Genomic DNA, 24,681 nt, shown 5'->3' on the forward strand with positions numbered 1-24,681 from the left:
TAATAATAATAATAATTAGAAAAGTAAAAGATAAAATAGAAAAAAGATAAAGGGAAAGAATAAAATAAAGAAAAGATAAAGTAGCAACATGTTTGACTTTAAATTAGAAAATATGATTATATTTGAGTAGGTATTTTGAAAATTTATGATGATCCTTTTTGGGCGATTATCACCCGTAATCTTTTCTATATGGTAATTTTCCATTAATTTAACCAATTTTAAATATTTTTTAAAAATTCTAATTTTTTTTTTTTAAATTAAAATTTAAAAACAAAGTGAAACCAAATTAACGAATCCAACTCTGAACATCACAATCGAATGAATGGCGTGCCGCATTAATTTTCCTCTCCGGTGTCAGTTCGATGGGCCGATTTTATCGCCTACATGTAAACCTCAAAGCATTCGAATTCATCAAGTTCCCCAAATGGTAAGGAAAGAATTGTCCAGGAACACATACCCAATCCAGTTCGATTTTTTCGTTAAATTCTTCAAGCCCTAATAGCCGTTTCACTCAGATTTCGTATTCCAACCATCGGCGCCGTTGCCTTATTACGGCCATGTCTCAGACGACGTCGGATAATAGGTCCCTTCCGGACGAGAAAATGCTAGTCAGTTCACTCTTCCTAAACCCTAATTTTTATCATGACTTATTCTCTTTTTCTAGGAAGCCGAAGCACTACAGTACAGATATGGTTTTCCAAACAAAAAAAATTTCGTTTCTTTTTTCAGCAGCCTAGTAGTTTAGTCAACTGATGTGATGTGTTGACTTATTTATTTATTTATTGTTAGGTTTTTGTTCCTCCGCATCCCTTGATCAAGCACTGGGTTTCAGTTCTCAGAAATGAGCAAACCCCTTGCCCCATTTTTCGTAAGTAAATTTGATTCGTTGCTTCTGCATTGCTTCTTTTTCTGGCATGCGATTTTGGTGTTAAAGAAGGATTAGAGATTTACAGGCTGGGAGTTGGAGGTTAACTTTGTTTTCATATTTAGGAATTTTTTCTTAATTATGTTTTGTGAACCCTGGATAAAGCAAAATAAGGGTCGAAATGATGGTACCTTCTTCATTTTGATACATTCTATTTATTCTTTGTTTGATTGTGGCTGCAAATTTAGTTCCTGTTGCTTATAATTTCTACTGTTAAAGTGTAATGGTTTATGTTTGTGTTGGGTTCATGTTATATCAAGTAAGATTTCAATCTGAATAGAATTCATAGAGGACCTGTTTTTGATACTTGAGTCAAAATCTTCTGACATAAACATGATCCAGTTACTTGAGTGATACAAACATGATCTATTTACATGGACATCATGAACATAACTTGCTTATGCGGATGACATGAACATGACTTATTTATGCCAATGACATGAACATAAATAATTTTTTCGGGTGACACAAACTCTAAGCATTTACATGGGTAACATGACAGAACTCCTATATCCTGTTTAATAAATACATTAGGTTGAGTTAGGTCAAGTTGTGGCAAATTCAGACCACATAAGCTGTTAATATATGTGATCAATTGAGAAGGTTATAATCAATTTAACATAATCCTATTTAATTGTTAATAAGGTTGTGTTTGGTTCCTGAAAAATATTAAGAAAAAAAGTGATTTTCCCATGTTTAGTTTCAACATGAAAAATACGATAGAAATTAAAATATACTTTTGTGTTGATAGGCAACAAGTAAAATATAATTAAAATTAGTTGCAAACTTATGATTTTTTAAATTATGTAATCTTTATATAAAAAATTTAAAATAAGTAAAATGAGTTTGAAGTAACATATAAAAATAATTTATTGACTTTAAATCTACTTTTTTTTTTTTTAATCTTTTTCTTTCCTTTTAATTTGCCTCTCTATCTTCTTTCCCTCAAATTTTTGAGAATCAAATGTAGCCTAAATCTATATAAATTGCAATCAAAATTGTTTTTCAATTGTACTTATTCTTACTTACCTTAATATTATATTGTCATTTTTCATAAAAAAAAAATTGTTTTTCAATTAATTTTTGTAAAAATGTCATAAAATAAATTTATATTATTGTTATTTTTTGATAGGCAAACAAGGATATATATTAATGAAGAAAGCGCCTAGAGAGAGTGCAACAAAGTACGCATGATGTATACAATTAGGGCCAAAAATAGGCAAGCAAAAAGGAAGAGAGAACACAAAAAATAGCCTTCCTCACTTTACATAAAATAAATGTATATTATTAATAACAGTGTTTTTTTTTTCAATAATTTTAATAAGTATGCAAAATTATATGAATTCTAAAGGGATTGTAAAAAGGAGCCATAATTGTGTCAACATGATATGATAATTAAATGAGTCATATAGGGTGAAGTTGTAATTCTGTCAATTAGATATGATTAATTGAATCAAACAAAATGAGTTGAAGAGGTTGAATTCTTAATCCAAATATGACTTTATTTAATAAATGGGTTAGGTAGGTTAAAATGATTACTAAACAAACATGGTTAAGTTCAATCTAACCTGCTAATTTATCTCATTTTCAGTATGTTTGTGGGTCAATGTTAAAAATTGTTGGCTCTACCTAAGACCCTTGATGGGCATGAGCATTTTTGCATTGAATTTGGTTATCCTCTAATTGCTTGTATGGAATTGGAATTAGAAGCTCCAAATACACTTTGCTGTTTGGTTGATTTATATGCCTAATTTGGAATTAGATTTAAATTCATTAGGTCAAAAACCATGGTATTAGCTTGATTTTCAAATTTTATGTAATTGGAAAATGCCAAATCAAGTCCCTAAGAATTCAATGCAGTTACGGAAATTATTGACATAATTCTTCATTGATAGGTAATTGAATATATTAAAGAGTTGTTAATATAAGAAGGCATAACTCAACTATGTGAACAAAATTGTTTACATAAATTTTGATCTCTTTAGTGCAAAATATGGGTGGAAGAGAGATTTCGTAAAAGACTCTCAATGTGGAAAAGTCAATACATCTCTAAAGGGGGGAGACTTATGTTGATCAAGAGTACTTTGTCTAGCATTCACATATATTTTTTTGTCTTTATTTAATATTCCAAGGAAAGTCAAACTGAGGTTGGAGAAAATTTAAAGAGATTTCCTCTAGGGGGTGGTGTGTTGGAGAAAAAGATGTATCTTGTGAAGTGGTCAACAATGCGTATGGAGAAGAGCAAGGGGTTTTAGGTGTTAGACATCTTTCTTTGTTGAATGAGGCACTTTATGCTAATGGAATTGATAGTATCCAATTGAAAGAGGAGCCTTTTGGAATGAGGCCATTAGTGGAAATATGAGGAGGAAGACGAAGGATGGTGCTCTTGTGAAGTAAGAGTGGAATAACTTGTACTGTAGTTCTTCATTTGTGGTGGGTAATGACAGGAGGATGAGGTTTTGGAAGGATAAATGGTGTGGGGATGAATCGTCATATGTTTTATTCCCTTATTTATATGTCTTAACTGTTTCAAAAGAGGCATGAGTTGCGGATTTATGGGTTAAGACAAGGGGAGATAGGTCATTGGAACTCCTATTTCTTTAAACCTTTAAATGATTGGGAAGTGGACAATGTAGAAGATTTATCTTCAAGATTGCAAGGAGGGGTTGTTGATACTATAGGGGAAGATAAGGTGGTCCGGATGAACTTGAGAAACAACATGTTCTTAGTTAAGTATGTATATGCTACTTTGGAACTAGCAGGATCTGTTTCCTTTCCAAATAGCATAATTTGGAACTCTTGGGTGTTTCTAAAGTTAGGTTTTTTGCATGCGAGCCTAGTTTGAGAAAGGTTTTGATGATAGATCAGTTTCAAAAAAAGAATGTGGTCTTTGGTTAATAGATGTTTTTTTGTAAAGATGAGGAAGAATCCACAGATCACATCCTCCTTCATTAAGCCAAGGTTAAGGTCCTTTGGTAATTGTTGTTTGCTCTTTTTGGTATCCAATGGGTGCAAGTTGCAACCGTTAAGGAGGTTCTCCTAGGGTGGCATAGCCCCTTTGTGGGTAAAAGACTTCAAGAAGGTTTGAAGAGCAACTCCTTTGTGCATCTCTTGGATGGTAAGGAAGGAAAGTAATCAAAGGTTGTTTGATAATGAGGAGCATTTGGATCAATATTTGAAGAACTATTTTCTTAGAAATTTGTTTTCATGGGTGAAGATGTACATAGAGTTAGGTTGTATGTCTTTATTCAATTTTGTAGAGTGGTTGGGTCCTTGTTAAAATAGGGGGTCATTGTTTGTGTTCTCTCTTGTTCGATGTGCTTTTAGGTGCTATTTGTATATGTCTCGTGTACTTTGGTGCTTCATATATTGGCGCATTTTAATATATTTGCATTTTTTGCTTATATTTTTTTTTAATAAAAAAAAAAAGAGCTTGGCAGCATGATTGTTGACTTGAAGTCAAAGTTACTTGGTTAACTTTAGATCTGATTTGGAGAAAGCTCAAGTATTGTTATTGAGGTTGAGTTGTTGCCCTTGCTTGAGATATGAAAGTAGCTTCTTCTTTGGCTTTTAACTACTTTGTAGTAGAAGGCTCAACTACTGCTTTTTTCCTAGGTTTTCCCCAAGAAAAAAAGGAAAACAAAAAAATAATAGAGGTCATGGGAAGTGGAAACATTGGTTGCATAAAATTGTAGATCTTTCTTTGTAGATAGCTTATTCTTTTAGATGGATGCCAGACCTGGCCAATCAAACTGCTGATATGCTGGCTAAGTGAGGTGCTTTCTTGTTAGTGGTGTTTGTTAGGGAGTTCTTAGCTCCCTCAACTTTGTGCTTTGGTTTTAGGGTCAGACTCTAGCTATTTTTTGTCCTTGTATCTAGCATTTCAGTTGTTTTTGTTGGTTTTCTTTCTTGAACTGCTTGTCTTTCATGTTTCTTTATGATCTTTAATCTATGAATTTTGTTGCTTCCTGTCAAAACAAAATCATAGAAAACTTGAAAAAGCTATTTAAAGCTTTGGGCATAATGGAACAAAACTCGAAATTAAGACTTAGGGGTTGTAGGGGTTGTTTGTTTTTCCTTTTTTAAGGCTTAAAGCAAGTTGCTTTAGTATTTAAGATAAAAGTAAAGAATTTTATTTTTTCCATTAAAACAAAATTGTCTTGGAAAAAGTGATAAGTTAAAAAACAAACTATTTTAAAAATGGTTTAAGTCTTAAAGCAACTTGCTTAACACTTAAGTCAACAAGAAGACAAAACAACTTAATGCATAACACTATTAAGACTTAAGTTTACTTGAGGTCTATTTAGATTTAAGACAAAAAAACAAACACCATCTTAGACAAATGAAGTGTTTTGGTTGCTAACTAGAAATCTCTCAAAAAGGCACATTTGCACCTAATCACACTTGGGATGCTGTCTCCAATTGAATACTTCCAAGGATTCTGGCAAAGGAAGTAGCTTACCCCACCCTCTGTTTTGCAGCCTTTAAGTGTTATTCAAAACATCCCTGTGAAAAGCTGCACCGGTTAGAAATTGCATGGAAAGTACAGAATTCCTATTCCTAAGCCCGTTAGGTATATCCCATTGATTTACTGATTACCACCATCTGCATGCTCATGTGGAATTGCCATTCACTTTTATCATTGAATGACCATTAGTGCCTCTGGAACCACCAACAAAACTGATTCATCCATGACTATGGAACACATGGTCTAGTTCTGCGTGTTGTATCAAAGTATTGATGTCAATTATACTGTTGAAAGCTTCTCTACATGGGATATTTACACTGGATGTTAATATGGGGAAAACTTTGTACTAATGATAGAAATTATACTAATGATAGAAATTACTGTGAAACCATGTTAACTTGAAATAAAATTATATGAGTTGTCAATACAAACAATAATGCATTATGCAACACTGGAATGAATCAATCAAGTCAAAATATTAATAAAAGAATGACTGCATGGAAGATATATGATGTATGAGATAAAATGAGTGTATATAGGATGTATGCTAATAAGGAAACATATGGTGACTAAAATGATTTAAAAATACTATGGGAAAGGCCTAAAGGGAAATATGAATGCAAGTCAATATTCACTAGTACCAGGTGGAGAGATTATGGAAATGTATCAGGGATATTTCATGAGTTTCTCCCGGAGAAGGCTGTGAGGAATGGAGGTTGGATTATCAATGCTATTGTGAATTGGAGATCCTATTACAAAGGCTATGTCCCTTCATGTTTACACTATGGGCTATAAGAACTGGAAATATTGGAGATATTTAGAGATTTTATATATATATATATATTTTGTCTTTATAAGCTAACAGAACTTTTTTTTTACATATTTTTTTTCTCTCTCATGCAAAATCCGAAACAGAGTTTTCAGATGGTTAGAACTGTAATCTTTGAGTTTTTACTCAGGATATTAGAGATCAATAGTCATTTCATGGGAAAAATTTATTACCCTGGAGTATGACTCATCTATCATGCTCCTTTCCACATTTTGGGACGCATTGATGGCTTTCCGTTTTCTTTTTCCCTTCTTATTTTATACCTTTATTTACGTTATTTGTATGAGAGTGGATTTGCGAATACCTACCAAGAAACTACAACATTACATGTCTTTTCTACTTTTTGGTAATTGGTAGATGCTTATGTACCATGCTAAGATTGTTGGCAAAGATTTATTCATGTATTTATTATTGTTCTACCTTTTTAAGACAACTTTTTGTGAGCCTTAATTTTTTACTGTGGTTATAGGAAATGCAATGGCTGAGTTGGGAAGGCTACTCATGTATGAAGCCTCAAGGGATTGGTTGGTGAGATGTTGCATTGTGCATCCATTAGCTGTTATGATGCTGTTACTATTTTTGGTTTATATGCGTGCTTCCATACATCCACTTTGCCAGGAAGGTTGGTTTGTTGTTGGGGGAGAAGTGGCCCCGGGGGCTTGTCACTTAAACCCTACTAGGCTACCATCCATTTCCATTTTGAAGGATCCTTCACATTAAAGATTTGAGGTATCCCCTACCCATAAACAGGGGGCCAAGAATAAGAAGAGGGTTTATAAATTCTCTTACTTGGGAACTTGTGGTTGACCTTCATTTACATGGGAGTGGACCCTTTTTCCCCTGTATTGAAACTTCTTAACATTTCACTGACAAGGGTTCCATGAACTTTATTTTGGGAATGGCTTGAAATTGAATGGGCAGCTAGAAAAATAATCAGTATGAAACCAGTGTAGTCAAAATTTTCTTGAAGCCCCCTAGAAAATGGTGCTCATTTCATATTACTATGGTCTGCAACCTGGATATTGTTTCACAATATTAATCTTTTCAAGCATTATTTTAGTTAAAGCATTGCATTTTGTGCTTATTCAGCCATATATGGGGTGTTCTTTTTGGCATCTTTTCTTTTTTCTTAGTAAATAATGTTAGTTTGAAGATTGGTGGATTTCTCATCAGATACTAAATTCACTAAAAATAATGAATATTAGGAATTGCATGCACAATATGAACACTTGAACTCTTATCAAAATTGAGCTACTTTTCTCAGTAATTCTTATGTCTTGTGACAATTCACCTAACCTTCTGATACAGTTCCAAAAGATTCACAATTTTTTGAAAGATGCCTGACAAAATCAGGTTGTATCTTGTTTACAACAAGGTTTTGTCTTTTGAAGAAGTTGAACCATAACATACTAATATGTGGATTCCCTGCTTTATCAGCTTCTAGGGCTGCTGTTGGATTTAGTTGAATGATTTTCTAATTTTTGGTCCTTTCACAACTATCAGCTACCAATATTCCTAATTATTAAGGATAAATCTAACCAAATATTTTATGTTTACATTTTTAAGACCTGATTTACTGCAGCCTACTGTCAAGGGGGAGATTCAGTCACCAATGGGGGTTGCTTCTGTTGAATTTATTGATCCAAGGGAGCCTGTGGCGGTAAGTGCATTACAGCAATTCTGTATCATTAGTGTTTTTTTTTCTTCCCAGTCTGAATGAGATTGTGTTTTATAGTCTATCTCCATTCTGCATCATGTCAAGTCTAAACATGACTGTCCTGTTACTCATTACAATCGATTTCTGGCTAGCCTATTTATGTTTGTCATAGTTTGTTGGCCATGATTGTATTTTGAGCCCATGATGGTCTTCTATAAGATCAGCTTATTTGACTACACTGAATGAGGCTTTTACATTGAACCGTTCTCTCTCCTGATAATTTATTCTTCTAGCCATGCAGGTTGTTCCAATTCTGAGAGCTGGTCTTGCTCTTATGGAATATGCATCATCAATCTTGCCAGCAACCAAAACATACCATCTAGGTAAGTAAAGGTCCATGCATGTGGTCATATCAGCAAAGGGGGCTTGAAGTTGAGTGTTTAAGAATGTTTGCCCTAATCTTTTGAGCATGATAGGATCAGAAACCCTGTTGGCCATGTTATATAATAATTATATGTTGAAACTCTTTTCCCTTTTCTGAGGTTATTGAATATATGTTGTAACCATGTACTTTGGTGGGCCTTTTCCAAGCGCTTTTAATACAATTGCTTATTTACCAATCAAGAAAAAAAAAGTTGTAACTATAAGTATATAAACCTGGTAAATGTTTCCAATAAGATTATCCTCTCTTATGTGCTCTTATTTGCTTTGGATGGTCTTAACTTAGTCAATTCATTATCTAAATTATTTTATCAAACTGAAGTTTCATCTACCTTCATGTGACTGATCTCATGAGTAGTTTATACCTTGTATTTGATTTTGCAAATTTAGGGATAAGCAGAGATGAGGAGACACTTCAGCCAACAATATATTTGAATAAGTAAGAAATCCTTTTTATTTAATAGGGAGGTGTTTTCTTATTCATATTGGTCCTTAACATCCATTGTTCCTAAGTACATATAAATAGGACCTTTTCTCATTAGTTCTAGTCAAATATGATTTCACGTAAAAAAAATTACTCCTACCAACTTTCATCTCTTGTTTCATTCTTTTTCATTTTTCCTATTTGAAGTAAATTCCAAACTCGATTTTCTTGTTTCTTGTTTGTGTATTTATGCTTGTTCTAGCCTGAGTCATGTGACATCTCATAATACATTTTGCAGGTTACCTGACAAATTTCCTGAAGGGTCTCGAGTTTTTTTGGTAGATCCTATGTTGGCAACAGGTATTAGTTTTCTTCCAGTGTCATTAGTGCCTTGTGTCATGACTCATGCATAAAATTTTAATGTGGAGTCTTTGATGGAAAGGTGAGTGCATCTGTCTGTATTTGTGTCTTTGATGGAAAACAAACAATTTATTCCATAGAAAATGAATTTCACAGTAAAAGAAGGATGAGCTATCCCTCAAGAGTGGATCAACGTCTGTGTATGTATGGAAAACAAAAAAAATTATTCATAGAAAATGAATATAATAGTATAATATGAATCAATTATTCTTCAAGGATTAGAACAATGATATTGCAAAATAAAGACAAGAAAGACTCTTAAAAAAATGTAAATTTGAAGATGGTAAGCATGTGTATTTGATTATAAGGCAAGCAACTTATGCCATAGAAAAATGAATATAATAGGTAGAAGAAGGATGAGCTATCCTTCGAAGTGAGGAATAGTGACAAAGGAAAACCATACCACTCCTTTTTATGTAGATTTTATTCGCATTGGACCCAATGGCCCTCATAGCTGTAAAATGTCTCTTTACATGATTAAGAGGAGTTCAATACATCTCCAGTGCCAAAAACTTCTTCCCTTAACTGATGTGAGATATCACAATCACCCCCCATGCAAGAACAACATTCTCGTTATATCCTATGAGATTGTGAGGGTAGACAGACACCCCTTATGGGGTCGGACAAGCACTCTGTCATGCCTCCAACCTACTCCAAGGATATAATGGTCATTTCATGCTTTAAGCTTAAAGGCTTAAAGTGTAAATGGCCTAAACAAGTATCTTATAACTGGAAATTTACTAGTTATCTCCTAATTGAAGTAAGTGTGCTACTTTCATCCAATATTCAATCTCCAAAAGTATAAGTTGTAATAACGATCAAGACTAAAAACATCAATATACTTAGCTATTATTCAAAGTAACTTCAATCTTTAAACAATCCAATTATTCAATAATTGCAAACCATTCATTAAATATGCCTAAAGAAAAAAATATAAGTCTAAAGCAAATCCTAACATAGAACAAATTCTCACCCTAATCATCACTCCTTGAGCGTGCCTAAGAATTAGTCAATAAGGGGAGTGAGCTCAAAGCCCAAAAATGTAGTTTCATAGATCAAATATTTTCCATTTGGAATACAAAATTTACAATCATATTTGTAAAACTTTGTGAAGTTCATGCATTTTAGGATATTCAAAATTTTCAATCAAAAGATCATTTATGTCAGTAATGAATGCACGTCAAATCAAAATCAACTAATTCCAAAACATTTTTCACTCTTGCTATCAAACAAGGCTCAATTGAGTGGGACTTTGCAAATGGATGTTTCCATTTGGAAGAAATGTCCCCTTTTCTACTAGAACTATAAGGAGTTGTAATCCTTTCTTTCCCTATCTAAGAAGTAATATCCTCTCTGTTATATTTAACATGTTTTGGTTGACGTTATGATAATTTGGATTTTTATCTCGAGGACAAGTTTCCATCTGAAAAATTTATTGTATTATTAGATAAAGCATGAAATTAATGATACCATAATTGATTACTGTTATAATCAGTGGACCTCCATGCACAGAATGTTCTTAGCATGTTAGTAGCAGGTGGTCAATAGATTTCAAATTCCAAAATATTTTATTTCTTTTATTGCTGATCCTCTCTACTGTGCATAAATCTTCTTTGTGATTGTGAATGATAGCTAAAATAAGCTTTGCATGTTTATAACATAACTAGCATAACTGTTTTATTTGTGAGGCATTTTATTCCTTTGTACAATGATTGAACTCTCTTTTGAAAGAATATAGATTTCTTATAGTATATTAATTGTTTTTAGGTGGCACTATAGTGGCGGCTCTGGACCTCGTAAAGGAACGTGGAATTAACATCAAGCAAATTAAAGTGGTAAATGAATTAGTAGATTTCCTGTGTGTTTCATTTTAAGCTTATATGCAATTATTATTCCAATTAGCAATTCTGGCACAAGTGTGTGTGCACAATAATGTAACAATAGTATAATGATGGTGGTATTGTAAGAACAATACTGTAATGGTGATGTTATGGCAATTTGGTTGTCACCAAGGTATGCGTATTTATGTTCAAAGTTTTTTCTGTGTTAATTTTTAGCCTGTGATGGATGGAATAAGGTGGTGACAGATTTTTTATGGGTTTATTCTGTTTGTACGAGTCACTAGCAGGTTTGTCTTTGTCCAAATTGAGTCACAGCCAAAAAAGCTGGTCCTGTTCACATCATGCAATGTCAAATAGAAGATTGGATCCTCCATCCATATATTTATTTTACCTGAAAGTTTCATAATTTTAAAATTTCTTGCATATAATTTTGTGTTAAAAAAAAATGGGAGCATGCTTCAGAAAGATCGTTCCAAGTTCCATGTGGAAACTTTCTAATCAAGCTAATCATTTGAAAAGTTGATCTGCCAAACTTGACAGTTGGAGGCTCCCAGTCATTTTTTTAATGCTGAATTTAACAAGAGCATTCAAACCCAATTTTTTCAATATGATGAGAATCCAATGATAGTTGCTAAAGAGGAGAGATGCCTGGGGGATGCATTTAATTTCAAGAAATTGGGTAAAAACATCCTTAGCCCTAACCTAGATAATCATTAAAGAGATTACTGAGCAGGAGGCATCTGGGAGAAAATCTCTGACCTCGGTGAGAAAATTTTCTGTCTGCAATTTTTTTGCCTGCATTAATCTGTTGTTTTCATTCTTATAAATTCAAGTTGCTGCTGTCTGCATAGAGAGTGATTTCTCCTTTTAACAAGATGTCCTCTTAATTTCATGGGCAGCGATATGTTCAACTAAGGTTTTTGTACTCTAGATCAACCTTTGTGGAACTTAGGGACAGAAATCGTACTATCACTATATTGCTGATGATTTTGAGTTCGTAAAACACCATAAAGTCAAGTTCTATTGAGTCTTCATTTTGCATGTTCACACACAGGGAGGGAGGGAGGATTTAATAATCATTACCTTTCTATAATCAGAACACTACTAAAGTAAACTACCATGTCACAGATATCTGCTGTAGCTGCTCCTCCAGCCCTTCAGAAGCTCAGTGAGAAGTTCCCTGGGTAATAATGTTATCTGATTAAATTTCATAACTTGTATGAAAGTAACCATTCCTTGAGCTCTGAACATCTTCTTGTTTTTCATTTCTCAGGCTTCATATATACACAGGAATCATTGATCCAACTGTCAATGATAAAGGGTAAGTACCTATTCTTGATGTCATGCACAGCAGTTCGCCTAGTAATACAGGAATTGGCGAACTATTTTCATTTTACCCTTATATTGATTGGAGGCACTTTCAGGTTTATAATTCCTGGACTTGGAGACGCTGGAGACCGTAGTTTTGGTACATGAAGCCGCACAGACTGGCATTGAGGCAGCTATTTATCTTTTGCAATTTTGACTGCATTGAGCGAATTCTCAGTTCTGAAGGCCTGCTGATTCTTTTATTGGAGTTCGATCAGATGACACTTTGCTTTAAGGATTTTTTTTCCTTTTTAATTTTCTTCCATTGGGTGAGGAAATTATGGGTCACCTAATCTCTATGGAGGAAAATTTATATACTGTCTGGATTTTTTTTTCTGAAAGAACTGTGGTGTATCGAGGAAAATTGCATTTTCGGCCTATATTTGCCCACCAGAGCCTGCAAGATGCAATGGGCTTGAGGGTGAGGGGATCAGACCAATTATTAGATATATCATTGAATTTTTAAAAGGAAGTTAAGCCATTAACAAGCTGCAGGATCCTAAATTTTCTGATATTTATTTGCCAAAGCATTATTTATTTTAGTGACAATTTTTCGTAATTAGTCCTAAGTAAAATACGTTGTTATTTCTTGAGAATGACCTTGCTAGAATTCTCATTATTGGTTTGCTGAATTCTTATTCTCTGGTTCCAAAGGATCGATCTTATCCCACTTTATAAGATTGTGAAGTGTTTGCTTATCATTGCTTCTTGTAATCAAATTCCTATGAAATCTGCACAAAAAATGTTAAAATAATTTTGGAAGTGGAAATGGTCGAATCAAATAAATGATGTAGGACAGGAGATTTTTGCAGAAGCATTTGAGGGAACCAAAGAAGTTGGCTGAAATTCAATTTTATAGTCAGAATATTTGTCTGCAACTCAGAATAGTTCTTCGGGTGACCAGACTTGAACAACACCATTCTGAATCCAATAATTTTTTTGGTAAAATGCAGTCTCCTTCCTTAAATTAGATTTGCTTTGAGGCTGATTTCATCAGGAGCTAATTAGATTTTGGGAAGTGCATAAGCAGCTTGAAACAGTATAGAGTGGGAGATGGGTGGTGACAGAGGTGGATCATGGACGAAGGCCATTGGTCTTTCCTCTTTTGAAGGCAATTCTGTGATTAAGCAATGGGAAAGGTAGGTCATTTTTTTGGACTTACTAATGCTGTGAGCTTGCAAATTCTTATGTGTAGAACATTCTTCCAAATTTTAATACCTGACAACTAATTAAAATTATATTTACAAGGTGACGTCAAACTGAAAGCAACAGTCCATTTTTATATTTTTTTAAAGACTTAAAAATGGGTTTTGGCTATGCATTAATATAAAGCACGAAGTACACCAGAGCATTGGAATTCCCATGACCCTACGTTTTTCTTTCAATATTAAAAGATTTTTTTGGTTGTAGAAAGATAAACAAAGTTAACAGAGAAAATTGAGGAGGAAAATTAACTAGGACACTAGTCCATGGAGTCAAATGCCACATTGTCATTTGATTTCAACAAGCACTACTGCAACGTCCACCCCAGCCCCATCCCCACCACCACAACCCCTCCTCCTCCTCGTCCTCGTCTTCCTCCATCAATGCCACCATTAAGCCCACCACCAAAGCCTACTTAGGCTCTCGTTTCTCAACCATATTACCACGTCCTTTGCATACAAAACTTACAATTGTGTAGCAAAAGGTTATGCAAATAAGTTTAATTTAAGAACATAAAAATAAAATAATTCACACTACATGACGTTTTAATGTGATTTTATCAATTATCCTTATATTCACGAACGAGAGAAAATCATTTCACTATATCATATAAAATATTACAGAAAATAAAAATCAAATACAATTATTAAGATTTCAAAACATCTTATATTTTTTCACTTTTTATATCTATATATTAAACCACATGCCCCTAATTAGTAAATCTTATTCTCTCTCATATCTCTTTCCATCCATAATTTCTAAAACGTCATCTTTTTTCACATAACTTAAAATATTTATAAATATATTATTAATAACTCAAATTCAATAAAGTAACCCTTATTTTATCAAACAAATATAATATTATAATAATATATCAAATTAAAAAATATTCTATACAAAATAATTTAGATTTGGGATTCTTTTCAATAATAAACATAACGAGTGTAGGTGCCACACCCAAAATTATAATCAGACCGTGACTTTCATCTTCTTTGGATTTCTGTTGGACAAGCATGAATTAATCTATTAATTACTCTTTTGTAATTGAAGTGAGAATAAATTTCGTCTGGTTCTTGGTAAGTTTTCGGGTCATGAGAATTGAGAAGTGAAGATTGAAGGAAATACTGGAGTTTTGTGTGCATGGCTTCAGCCAAATTCAGACGCATGTCATGTAAGTAACTTTACGGCAGCCGTTTCCCTCGTAGCCAATGCCATGCTTGCATTGTTCGTTTACCGCTCCCTACCCTGTTCACAGCCAAACCGAAAGAAAAGTCACCCAATTTCCTTGGATGGGAGCTTGCAATCTGGGCCACTCTCAACTCCCTTATGATGGGCCCACTTTTAGCCACACTCCTCGTTGGTTCGCAGGTGAGTCTTGGTGGAGTTAAAAGGTAGTTGAAACAAATGTGTAGTAATTCAAAAAGTCTCTTGGCTACTTTATGAAGCAAATAATAATTTGTATCGAATACGGAGGTTATAATAAATTAAAAGATATGATAAGTCATGTTACGATTTTATTTTATTATATCACATGTTCAATCTAGTGATATTTTAAATCATAAATATTAATGCTACTCAGGAAAAGATTACTTATTAAATTATAAGTTATAAAGGGATTTTCAAATAATATTAAATATTGGAGAAATTCTTCTTCCTGTATCTGAGGTATAAAGCATGTAAGCTACCAGTTAATTGTCTGCTTTAATAATTACAAAGATAAGAAAATTCAGTTGAAGGCTTGAAGGAATGATTGAAGTTATGAATTTATTGGATCCAATTTTGCGCCAGTGTAAGTAAAGCTTTATCAGAACCTTGTTGGGAGATGGATCCTTCTTGAGGCCATACATTTCTGTAAGCAAACTTGACTATTTGAGCCAAATCGATTGCAAGAGTCAAGAGGAAATGGAAACTAAAGAGGAATTTACTTACCAAATTCCTTCCATGAAGATCACTTTAAACTTCCGTATGACCCATGAATATAATCATCATTCAAATTCACTAAAATGATTATTCTTTATTTTCATTTATTATTATTATTATTATTATTATTATTATTATTATTATTTCTCTTTTCCACTTTTCTTAGCCTATGAGTTATCCCAGCACAAAAATGAGAGATTGTTATAATTAAAAATTTTCCCTTCACAAAATATAGGGTAATATCAAAATAAACTTTGAGAAGATTGAAACCCTTACCATGGAATGAACACTATATCATACTTGTCTACAGCATAAAACTTATTCACTTGACATCATCGACATGTTGAAATCAATTATGACTTCAACTCCTAGATCCACCACCATCACTCCTGTCTAGAGCAACCATGTGCCACCACCTATGTGTCATAGCTCTTCTAGTGGTTGTGTATGGTGGTTTGATTTCTTTCTAATAGAGAAACTAAACAAGTTAAATATTTATCTTTAACTTAACTATTAATATTTATTTTATTATTATTAGTTTGAATTATAGTAGAATTTAGAGTTTGAATTATAGTATGAGATAGAGTCTAAATTATAGTAGAACTCAAATATATTTATATATAAATATTCCCTAATGAGAATGTTAGGACATAATTTCCAAAATTCTCTTTAATTCATTACTTTCTTGTTGTCTTTAGCCTAGTTTCATATATAAGACATATTATGATTAGAATGGCTGCAAACCCAGATGCGCATGCTATGAGCCTAATAACATACCCTTCCATTTTCCTTCAAGAGACTAATCGTGGGTTGTCAACTTCGAAACTTTCATTGATTATGTAAGTGTAATGGCAAGTGTTTGAGTTGGTGAGAATTTCATGTAGAAACTTAGGATTCATAACTTTACTTTTGATTGGCTTTTGGTTTATTGTAATTTCTTGGACTCTTACATGAATACCATATATGACTGGTGGAATAGAAATGTTACCTTACAAGAATATGAGTTCATACTAGTTCATGAAATTGGGTAATTCATCATAAACGGTGGTATATTACATTCTAATTGGAAGAATAATTTATCGTAATCATTGAAATGATTTTTTCATAATAAGTATACTAGTGTATGTAGTTAGACATTGAACATGATTTATTATGAATCATGATATTATCTATCAATTAAGTAATCATAATGCACTAAATTACTATCTTACATTGGCTCTCAGCCTTAAGAAAATAATAAGCTCGTGATAAGATCTTTAGTGGTTTTGACCTATGAATAAGACCTTAAGATTGTCATATATTCTATACGAACTGAATCATGATTGATTAAAGTAGATAACAACATATACTTTTAAGATAAACATCATGATATCTCATGATAAGATTCAATCATTATGTTTACTTGAATGATACTAAGGATTTGTGATTAAGAAAACTATTATCATAATTTTCAATGTTTTGTGGAATTTGATATATTCTCTTTATGAGGTAGAATATGTCAATTGATCACATGATAAGAGGATGTGAGACTTAAGGATTGAAAATGTAATCTTAAGAGGTTGATAACATTTACCTTATTAGATTCCAAACACCAATTCATGGGGAGTAACCATGTAATGGATAATAGGTCATAGACCCAAACTTCTTATCTTGATTTAATTTTATAGGATACTTGAGTGTAATTAAATCTCTTTAACGGAGTGTTGAGTTAACTTTAAAATTAGATTTTGAAGGAGCCAAAATTATATCACTAAATTGCATAGATTTAGCTTAGCGTAGATTTTGTGTCCATAGGTTGATTAGAGAGCATGCACTTATAATCTAGGATTGTCCCAACACTTGAAATAAATGTGTAATTTAGAAAGTCCTAGTATTTGTGCAACATATGCACTAAGTTGATCTTTTATTGACTCAATATGATATGAATAAAATAAAAGATGTGATAATAAATTGACGATGAGACATAATAAATTATCTTATCACTTATTATATCTCATTTTCAATCAAATATAAAATAAATTAAAGAGCTAATATATATATATATATATCTTATCAATCATAAATTTATATTTCTTATCATTTTTCTTCATTTTTTTTCAATTTTCTATATTACTTATTTTATAAAACAAATAATTTTGATTAAAAATTAAATTTGTAATAAAAACCTAATATATATAAGTTATTTTTTATGTTTAACAACATAATATTATATTTTATTTAAATTTTAAAATTTTAAATTAATAATAAATATTGAAAATAAAAAAAATTTAAATTATAAATTGTAGAATTATTTTTGAGGTAGCAAATGATAAAATGCAATACAGAAAGCAGAAGTAGTTGGTATATTGGTTCATATAATATGAAATTAATTATTTTAAATTTAATAGTTACACGGTCTAATATTTACACCCAAACTAGTGTGAAGAGCTGGAATTGGTTTTGAGAGAGCTTATTCATTCTGAATTCCTGCAGCCAACAGCGTCTAATTAAGACAGCAAACTCCATGAACACATAAAACTATAAAAAATTTCCTTTAATATAAATATAATATCTACAGTTACGAAGTACTAGAAACGTATTTCACAAAATATATTTTCTACAATAACAAACGTCACAAAATCAAGAATGAGGCCACGCCAATTAAGCAACTGCAACATCATTTTATCACTTGATTTCAGCAAGCGCCAGCGCCACCTCCACCTCCACCTCCACCACCACAGCCTCCTCCGCCAGCGCCAGCGCCACCGTCACAACCTCCTCCTCCACCACCAACGTCGACTACCCCACCTCCAAAATCTCCTCCTCCACCACCAACGTCGACAACCCCTCCGCCCATACCCCCATGGCCACCGGACAGACGGCCAGGTCTGCCATTATAACCTCGCGCCCTGCATAGAAGACCTACTACCACAGCCACAACGGCTACCGAACACCAAACAGCGATCATAGCAACAACCACCGAGTTCATCTTTATCGTCTTTGTATATCCACTTTAAATGCATAAACTTATCTCGGTTGCTCATCTGCTTATATAGTTGAAGGGCATAAGAAAATTCAGCTCAAGTCGAAAAAAATAATAGTCAAAATGACTGATTCCTTGGTCTAGGAAATGCACACGTTTTATACTGAAGCCTCATGTTATGAGATAAAATGCATATGACGTACAGTCAAATTTCAGATTTTCAGATTCAATAGCACTATTTAAGGAAATCAACTTTTTTTCTTCCATCGCTGTTGAGAGACCGTGTCGGAGATATTCTCCTAATAACCGTCCTTGAATTATACGCAAAGTAATCTCTACCGAGTCAAAGCAAAGAAAAGTCAGATCTGTCTGTTCGTCGAAAATTTGTATTCTGGGATAAGCTCCAGGCTCTTGCCTCTTGCCTCTCAACTTCCTTGCTGCTTTCAGTCTGCAGTGAATGGGATTGTAAATTGTAAGGCTAAAAAACTCTATAATTATATCAAATAAAAAATTATTTCTATGAAATTTGAATAACATTTTTGGAAGAAGATAGGGTATGAAGTATTTCCTAACAGCCTTACATTTGTCTCACTATGAAAGATCTGAATTTCTAAATCTAGAGCCAAACAAAGTGTAACATAGAAAAAGTATGAGATTGTTCAAGAATGGATTTCAGCAACCGCCTCGATCGCCACCTCTGCCTCAGCAAATCCTCTATCGCCCCACTGGCCTTGTGCCTAAATGTAACCAAATAATTATCCAATATGGTTGGGAAATAGGCCTTGCAGTTCTCTACGGAACCTTCTTAGAAGATATAATCTAGTATTTGGAACATACATTTCAATGGAGCAAAGCTATTTTGTCTGCAATTCAATTTTAGAGTCTTATAAATGCTTTTTCTCCATCTTTCTTGTGAGAACAATTAGGGAATTGGTGAACTTGAACAATCCGATGAGTCATCTCTTGCAACTCGATCAATCTATGATAAAACTCACTATAAGCTTAAGAGAAGGCTGTGCTTTGATTTTAAGGTCTCGCTCTAATACACATGAGAAATTGTTTCTATTAGCCAATTATTGTTAGGTATAATAATATCACCATCTCCACCCCTTTTGTAAGGACAGTTTTGATTCAACTTCATCTGTTCACCTCTTAAACCCCCACGACACATGGAGGCATGATTAATTGAGTATAAGGTGAAACCCAAAGTTCGGTACCATTGGATTATAAGAGCAGGACAAGCCCAAAATGATCCCTTCAGCTGCCTAATTTCTTTAACTTAAAATACACAAAAATTTTCAGCTGATGATATAGACGGAGGTCCTCCATGATTGGAGATTAGTTGAAGAAAGTCACATTCTTTGTTATTTTTTTCTCTCTTTCTGTCTATGAAAACTCTAATGAAGTACTAGTTATAATATTCAGCCCAATTACTTTATAAATGTCACTGAGAATGATGGAGAAATCTTCTTATGAACAACGGATGGACTCCCATTGACATATAATTGATTGACGTTGAAGACCATGGATGTCTGCAGGAGACTGGTTGATGGAAGTAAAGATTATCATTCTGTATAGAAAACCTAAAACCACAGTTACACCATCTTCGTCTTCTTCCAATATCCATAGTGTATGTAAGTAGAGACTACCAATTAATTGTCACTTTCAAAATTACGAAGACAAGAAAATTCAGTTGAAGGCTTGAAGGAATGATTTTAGTTTTGACCACATTGGATCCAACTTTACGCTAGTGTAAGTCAAGCTTTATTAGAACCTTGTTGGGAGATGGACGCCATACATTTTTGTAAGCAAGCTTGACTCCTGAGTCAAATCGATTGTAAAGGGTCAAAAAGTAAATGGAAACTAAAGAGGAAAACTTACCAAATTCCTTCCACGAATCACTTTAACTTTCGTTTATTGATAAATCAATAATTTCATAAAGATAATAATTTCTCTTTTATCTCAAGAACATTATTTTACTAGGGTTTTACTATAAGCGGTAGATCTATTATTTAACTTTTTTTTATTACTATTTATCAGATTTAATACAATCAAATTGAGATATGAGATATAAATATTTCATTAATCATAAATTTATTTTTCATTTCAATTTTCTTAATTTATTTTTTTTCAAATCTCTATATTGCTCATTTTGCATATAAACAAATAATATATATTATTTTTAATATTTACACAGTCAAACTAGTCAACAGTTCAAATCTGAAACGCTTTTCTATTTTCACACATAGCTTATATATTCACAATTTCCTCCAGGCAACAGCATCTAATTAAGACAGGAAACTCCATGGACACATCAAATTAAAAAGAAAAAAAGAAACGCATTCTTTTCTACACTAACAAACCAACAAAATGGAACACACAAAAAATATTGGACCACTCAACAACCAACCTTTCTTTCAATGTTATAGTGTAGTACCTTCATGGACATGAATTAATATCATGATAAAAATGCTAATTCATCTAAGTAGTTGTCCTAATGACTTCTGTGTATCCAAAAACATGCATAATTTTTTCATGTCTATAAATAACATAGTCATTATTGTCAATAAATCATCAACTTTATTTATAATACGCTAAGCCCATGTTTCTAACACGATGTCTAAAAAAGTTATTTAGTTAAATGATCCGACAACACGACAGTTGTATTAATATATTTAGATAATTAACCTCACTTAAAACTCTTTCTCTTACAACCAAATTCTAATATCAATATACTTTGACCCGTTTGTAGTTTTGTTATTTATATATGGAGAAACAAACAACAACATTATTGTTATAAATATAACCCTAAGATAAGATTTCTTAACCATGTGGTATGACATATAGTTCTATAACATGCTAAATATTTTGGCTATTATTGTATAAGATGCTGTCGATGATTGTTATTGACTTTTCCACGAAATTGGACTTTTAGCTAGCATGAAAATATAGCTAGATATGAACTTTCTAATATCCTTACTGCTAACATAATCAAAATCAGATCAGAGTAACGAGTAATCTCCAAGTTATCCATTCTTCCATATTTGCAACATTTTTTCATTAATATCTAGATTACTTTGTATGTCCCAAACCAACCTAGTACATAAGCTAGGCTCATCATGTACAATATGACACTCTCTACTGTAAAAACATTTAAGGAATTCTTCTTCATTTGTTTCCTTCCAAGATCATTTTTGGGGAATTAGAGGCTATAAAATGTGTCACCCTTCACAACAATATTTTAATCTCCACCATGATCACTACCATCATCATTAGGATCGTTTACCTCGAAATTGTATGAACATTTTATACACCAGCCACAACAACTACCGTACAAATTCAAATAGCAGGCTCAATTCAAAAATTTCAAATGAAAAAAGTACAAAACCATAGAATTATCCCTATATGGTTGGGAAATAGGTCTTGCAGTTCTGTATGAAAATCTAGTCCTTGAAACATACATTTGAATGGAGCAAAGACATTTTGTCTGCAATTCAATTTTAGAGTCTTATAGAACCTTTTCTCTATCTTTCTTATGAGAACAATCAGGGAATTGGGTCTTCGTGTAGACAAACTTGAACAATTCGATAAGTTATCTATTGCATCTCGATTGGTCTATAATAAGAACTCACTGTAAACTTAGGGAATGTTCTGCATTGATTTTTAGAGTCTTCTTTTATGACACATGAGAAATTGTTTCTATTATAATCGTTCTGCAGCCACCCACTTCACCCCTTTTAGAGCGACAATTTTGCTTCAACTTCAAGGTCAAAATTATAATTTTCATAATTTTCATCTGTTTTACTATATATGTTCACCTCTTAAACCCACCATGGCACAAGGAGGCATGATTAATTGAGTGTAAGGTGAAACCTAAAGTTTGATACCAGATCAGGCCATGCCTTTCCAAGAGTGAGAATGGCCGACTCAAACTGGTATAAAATATATTAAAATTAACCAGAACTATGTATAATGATCGATCACTATATAGTGTTTCTAGTCCTAGAAAACAGTTGAAAGAATAACATAGTTAAAAACTCAAAATAAAATGAAGTAGGGATCCTAAGAAATTATATAATCTGCCATCGAGTGTATTGGAAAAGGCCAAACCAAAGAGGATTTGTTTTACCAGGATTTTTGGATCAGTTGAGGAAGTCCCGCTAAAATTTGCACTCTGGTGCAGACCCTAAACGAATGGCGGGGGCGGGCCTTGGCCCACCCTTAAGCTACTAATTGCAGCCCATCATCCATGCAATTGGATTTTAAGAGCAGGACAAGCCCAATACAACACCTTCAGCAGCCTAAGTTCTCAAAAACTGACACAAAATTTCAGCCCAATTGCTTTATAAATGTCACTGAGCATGATGGACAGATCTTATGAGTAATGTAGGGACTCCCCCTATTGATCGAGGTTGAAGGCGATGGGTGGTTGGGGATTGGTTGAAGAAGGTTAGAGGCTATCATCCTGTATAGAAAACCTCAAACCATAGTTACAATGCCCTCACCTTCATCTTCATCTTCTTCCTGTATCTGAGGTATAAAGCATGTAAGCTACCAGTTAATTGTCTGCTTTCATAATTACAAAGATAAGAAAATTCAGTTGAAGGCTTGAAGGAATGATTGAAGTTATGACTGCATTGGATCCAATTTTACGCCAGTGTAAGTAAAGCTTTATCAGAACCTTGTTGGGAGATGGATCCTTCTTGAGGCCATACATTCCTGTAAGCAAACTTGACTATTTGAGCCAAATCGATTGCAAGAGTCAAGAGGAAATGGAAACTAAAGAGGAATTTACTTACCAAATTCCTTCCATGAAGATCACTTTAAACTTCCGTATGACCCATGAATATAATCATCATTCAAATTCACTAAAATAATTATTCTTTATTTTCATTCATTATTATTATTATTATTATTATTATTTCTCTTTTCCACTTTTCTTCGCCTATGAGTTATCCCAGCACGAAAACGAGAGAAATTGTTATAATTGAAAATTTTCCCTTCACAAAATATAGAGTAATATCAAAATAAACTTGGAGAAGATTGAAACCCTTACCATGGAATGAACACTATAACATACTCATCTACAACATAAAACTTATTCACCTGACATCATCGACATGTTGAAATCAATTATGACTTCAACTCCCAGATCCACCACCATCACTCCTGTCCAGAGCAACCATGTGCCACCATCTATGTGTCATAGCTCTTCTGGTGGTTGTGTATGGTGGTTTGATTTCTTTCTAATAGAGAAACTAAACAAGTTAAATATTTATCTTTAACTTAACTATTAATATTTATTTTATTATTATTAGTTTGAATTATAGTAGAATATAGAGTTTGAATTATAGTACGAGATAGAGTCTAAATTATAGTAGAATTCAAATATATTTATATATAAATATTCCCTAATGAGAATGTTAGGACATAATTTCCAAAATTCTCTTTAATTCATTACTTTCTTGTTGTCTTTAGCCTAGTTTCATATATAAGACATATTACGATTAGAATGGCTGCAAACTCAGATGCGCATGCTTTGAGCCTAATAGCTTACCCTTCCATTTTCCTTCAAGGGACTGACCGGGGGTTGTCAACTTCGAAACTTCCATTGATTATGTAAGTGTAATGGCAAGTGTTTGAGTTGGTGAGGATTTCATGTAGAAACTTACAATTCATGACTTTACTTTTGATAGTTGACTTTTGGTTTATTGGAATTTCTTGGACTCTTACATGAATATCATATATGACTTGTAGAATAGAAATGTTACCTTACAAGATGACAAGATGTTCATACCGGTTCATGGAATTGGTAATTCATCATAAACTGTGGTATGCTACATTCCAATTGGAAGGATAACTTACCCTAATCATTGAAATGATTCTTTCATAGTAAGTATACTAGTGTATATAGTTACACATTGAACATGATTTACTATAAATCATGATATTACCTATCAAGTAGTCATAATTCACCAAATTACTATTTTACATTGACTCTCAACCTTATGAGAATAATAAGCTCGTGATAAGATCTTTACTGGTTTTGACCTATGGATAAGACCCTAAGATGGTCATATATTTTATACGGAGTGAATCATGATTGATTAAAGTAAATGACAACATATACTTTTAAGATAAACATCATAATATCTCATGATAAGATTCAATCATTGTGTCTACTTGAGTGATACTAAGGATTTGTGAATTGTGATCAAGAAAA

At 32.9% G+C, this 24,681-nt stretch overlaps 2 protein-coding genes across 3 annotated transcripts; one reads left to right on the forward strand and one right to left on the reverse strand.

The window, feature by feature from the left end:
• Positions 1 to 299: 299 nt before the first annotated feature.
• Positions 300 to 12,887, forward strand: LOC117921172 (uracil phosphoribosyltransferase-like). Of its 2 annotated transcripts, none has more exons than XR_004652296.1 (12): positions 300 to 427; positions 516 to 608; positions 790 to 868; positions 6,692 to 6,750; positions 7,805 to 7,882; positions 8,181 to 8,262; positions 8,711 to 8,759; positions 9,043 to 9,104; positions 10,932 to 10,999; positions 11,546 to 11,768; positions 12,134 to 12,189; positions 12,279 to 12,294. XR_004652296.1 is itself a non-coding variant. In XM_034838982.1 (12 exons), exons 1-12 carry the CDS (start codon positions 323 to 325, stop codon positions 12,479 to 12,481), a joined length of 831 nt encoding a protein of 276 aa, XP_034694873.1. In that variant the 5' UTR covers positions 300 to 322; the 3' UTR covers positions 12,482 to 12,887. The 2 variants fall into 2 exon arrangements, 1 of the variants encoding a protein (XP_034694873.1); XM_034838982.1 differs by lacking the exon at positions 11,546 to 11,768 and adding an exon at positions 12,430 to 12,887 and having other exon boundaries at positions 12,279 to 12,326.
• A 5,283-nt stretch (positions 12,888 to 18,170) lies between these two features.
• On the reverse strand, positions 18,171 to 18,464 carry LOC117920655 (ctenidin-3-like). Its single transcript, XM_034838252.1, has one exon. The coding sequence runs from the start codon at positions 18,462 to 18,464 to the stop codon at positions 18,171 to 18,173; it is 294 nt and encodes a 97-aa protein (XP_034694143.1).
• Positions 18,465 to 24,681: the final 6,217 nt, after the last annotated feature.

The sequence above is a fragment of the Vitis riparia genome, chromosome 8 (genome assembly GCF_004353265.1).
Source record: "Vitis riparia cultivar Riparia Gloire de Montpellier isolate 1030 chromosome 8, EGFV_Vit.rip_1.0, whole genome shotgun sequence".
Classification (NCBI taxonomy): Eukaryota; Viridiplantae; Streptophyta; class Magnoliopsida; order Vitales; family Vitaceae; genus Vitis; species Vitis riparia.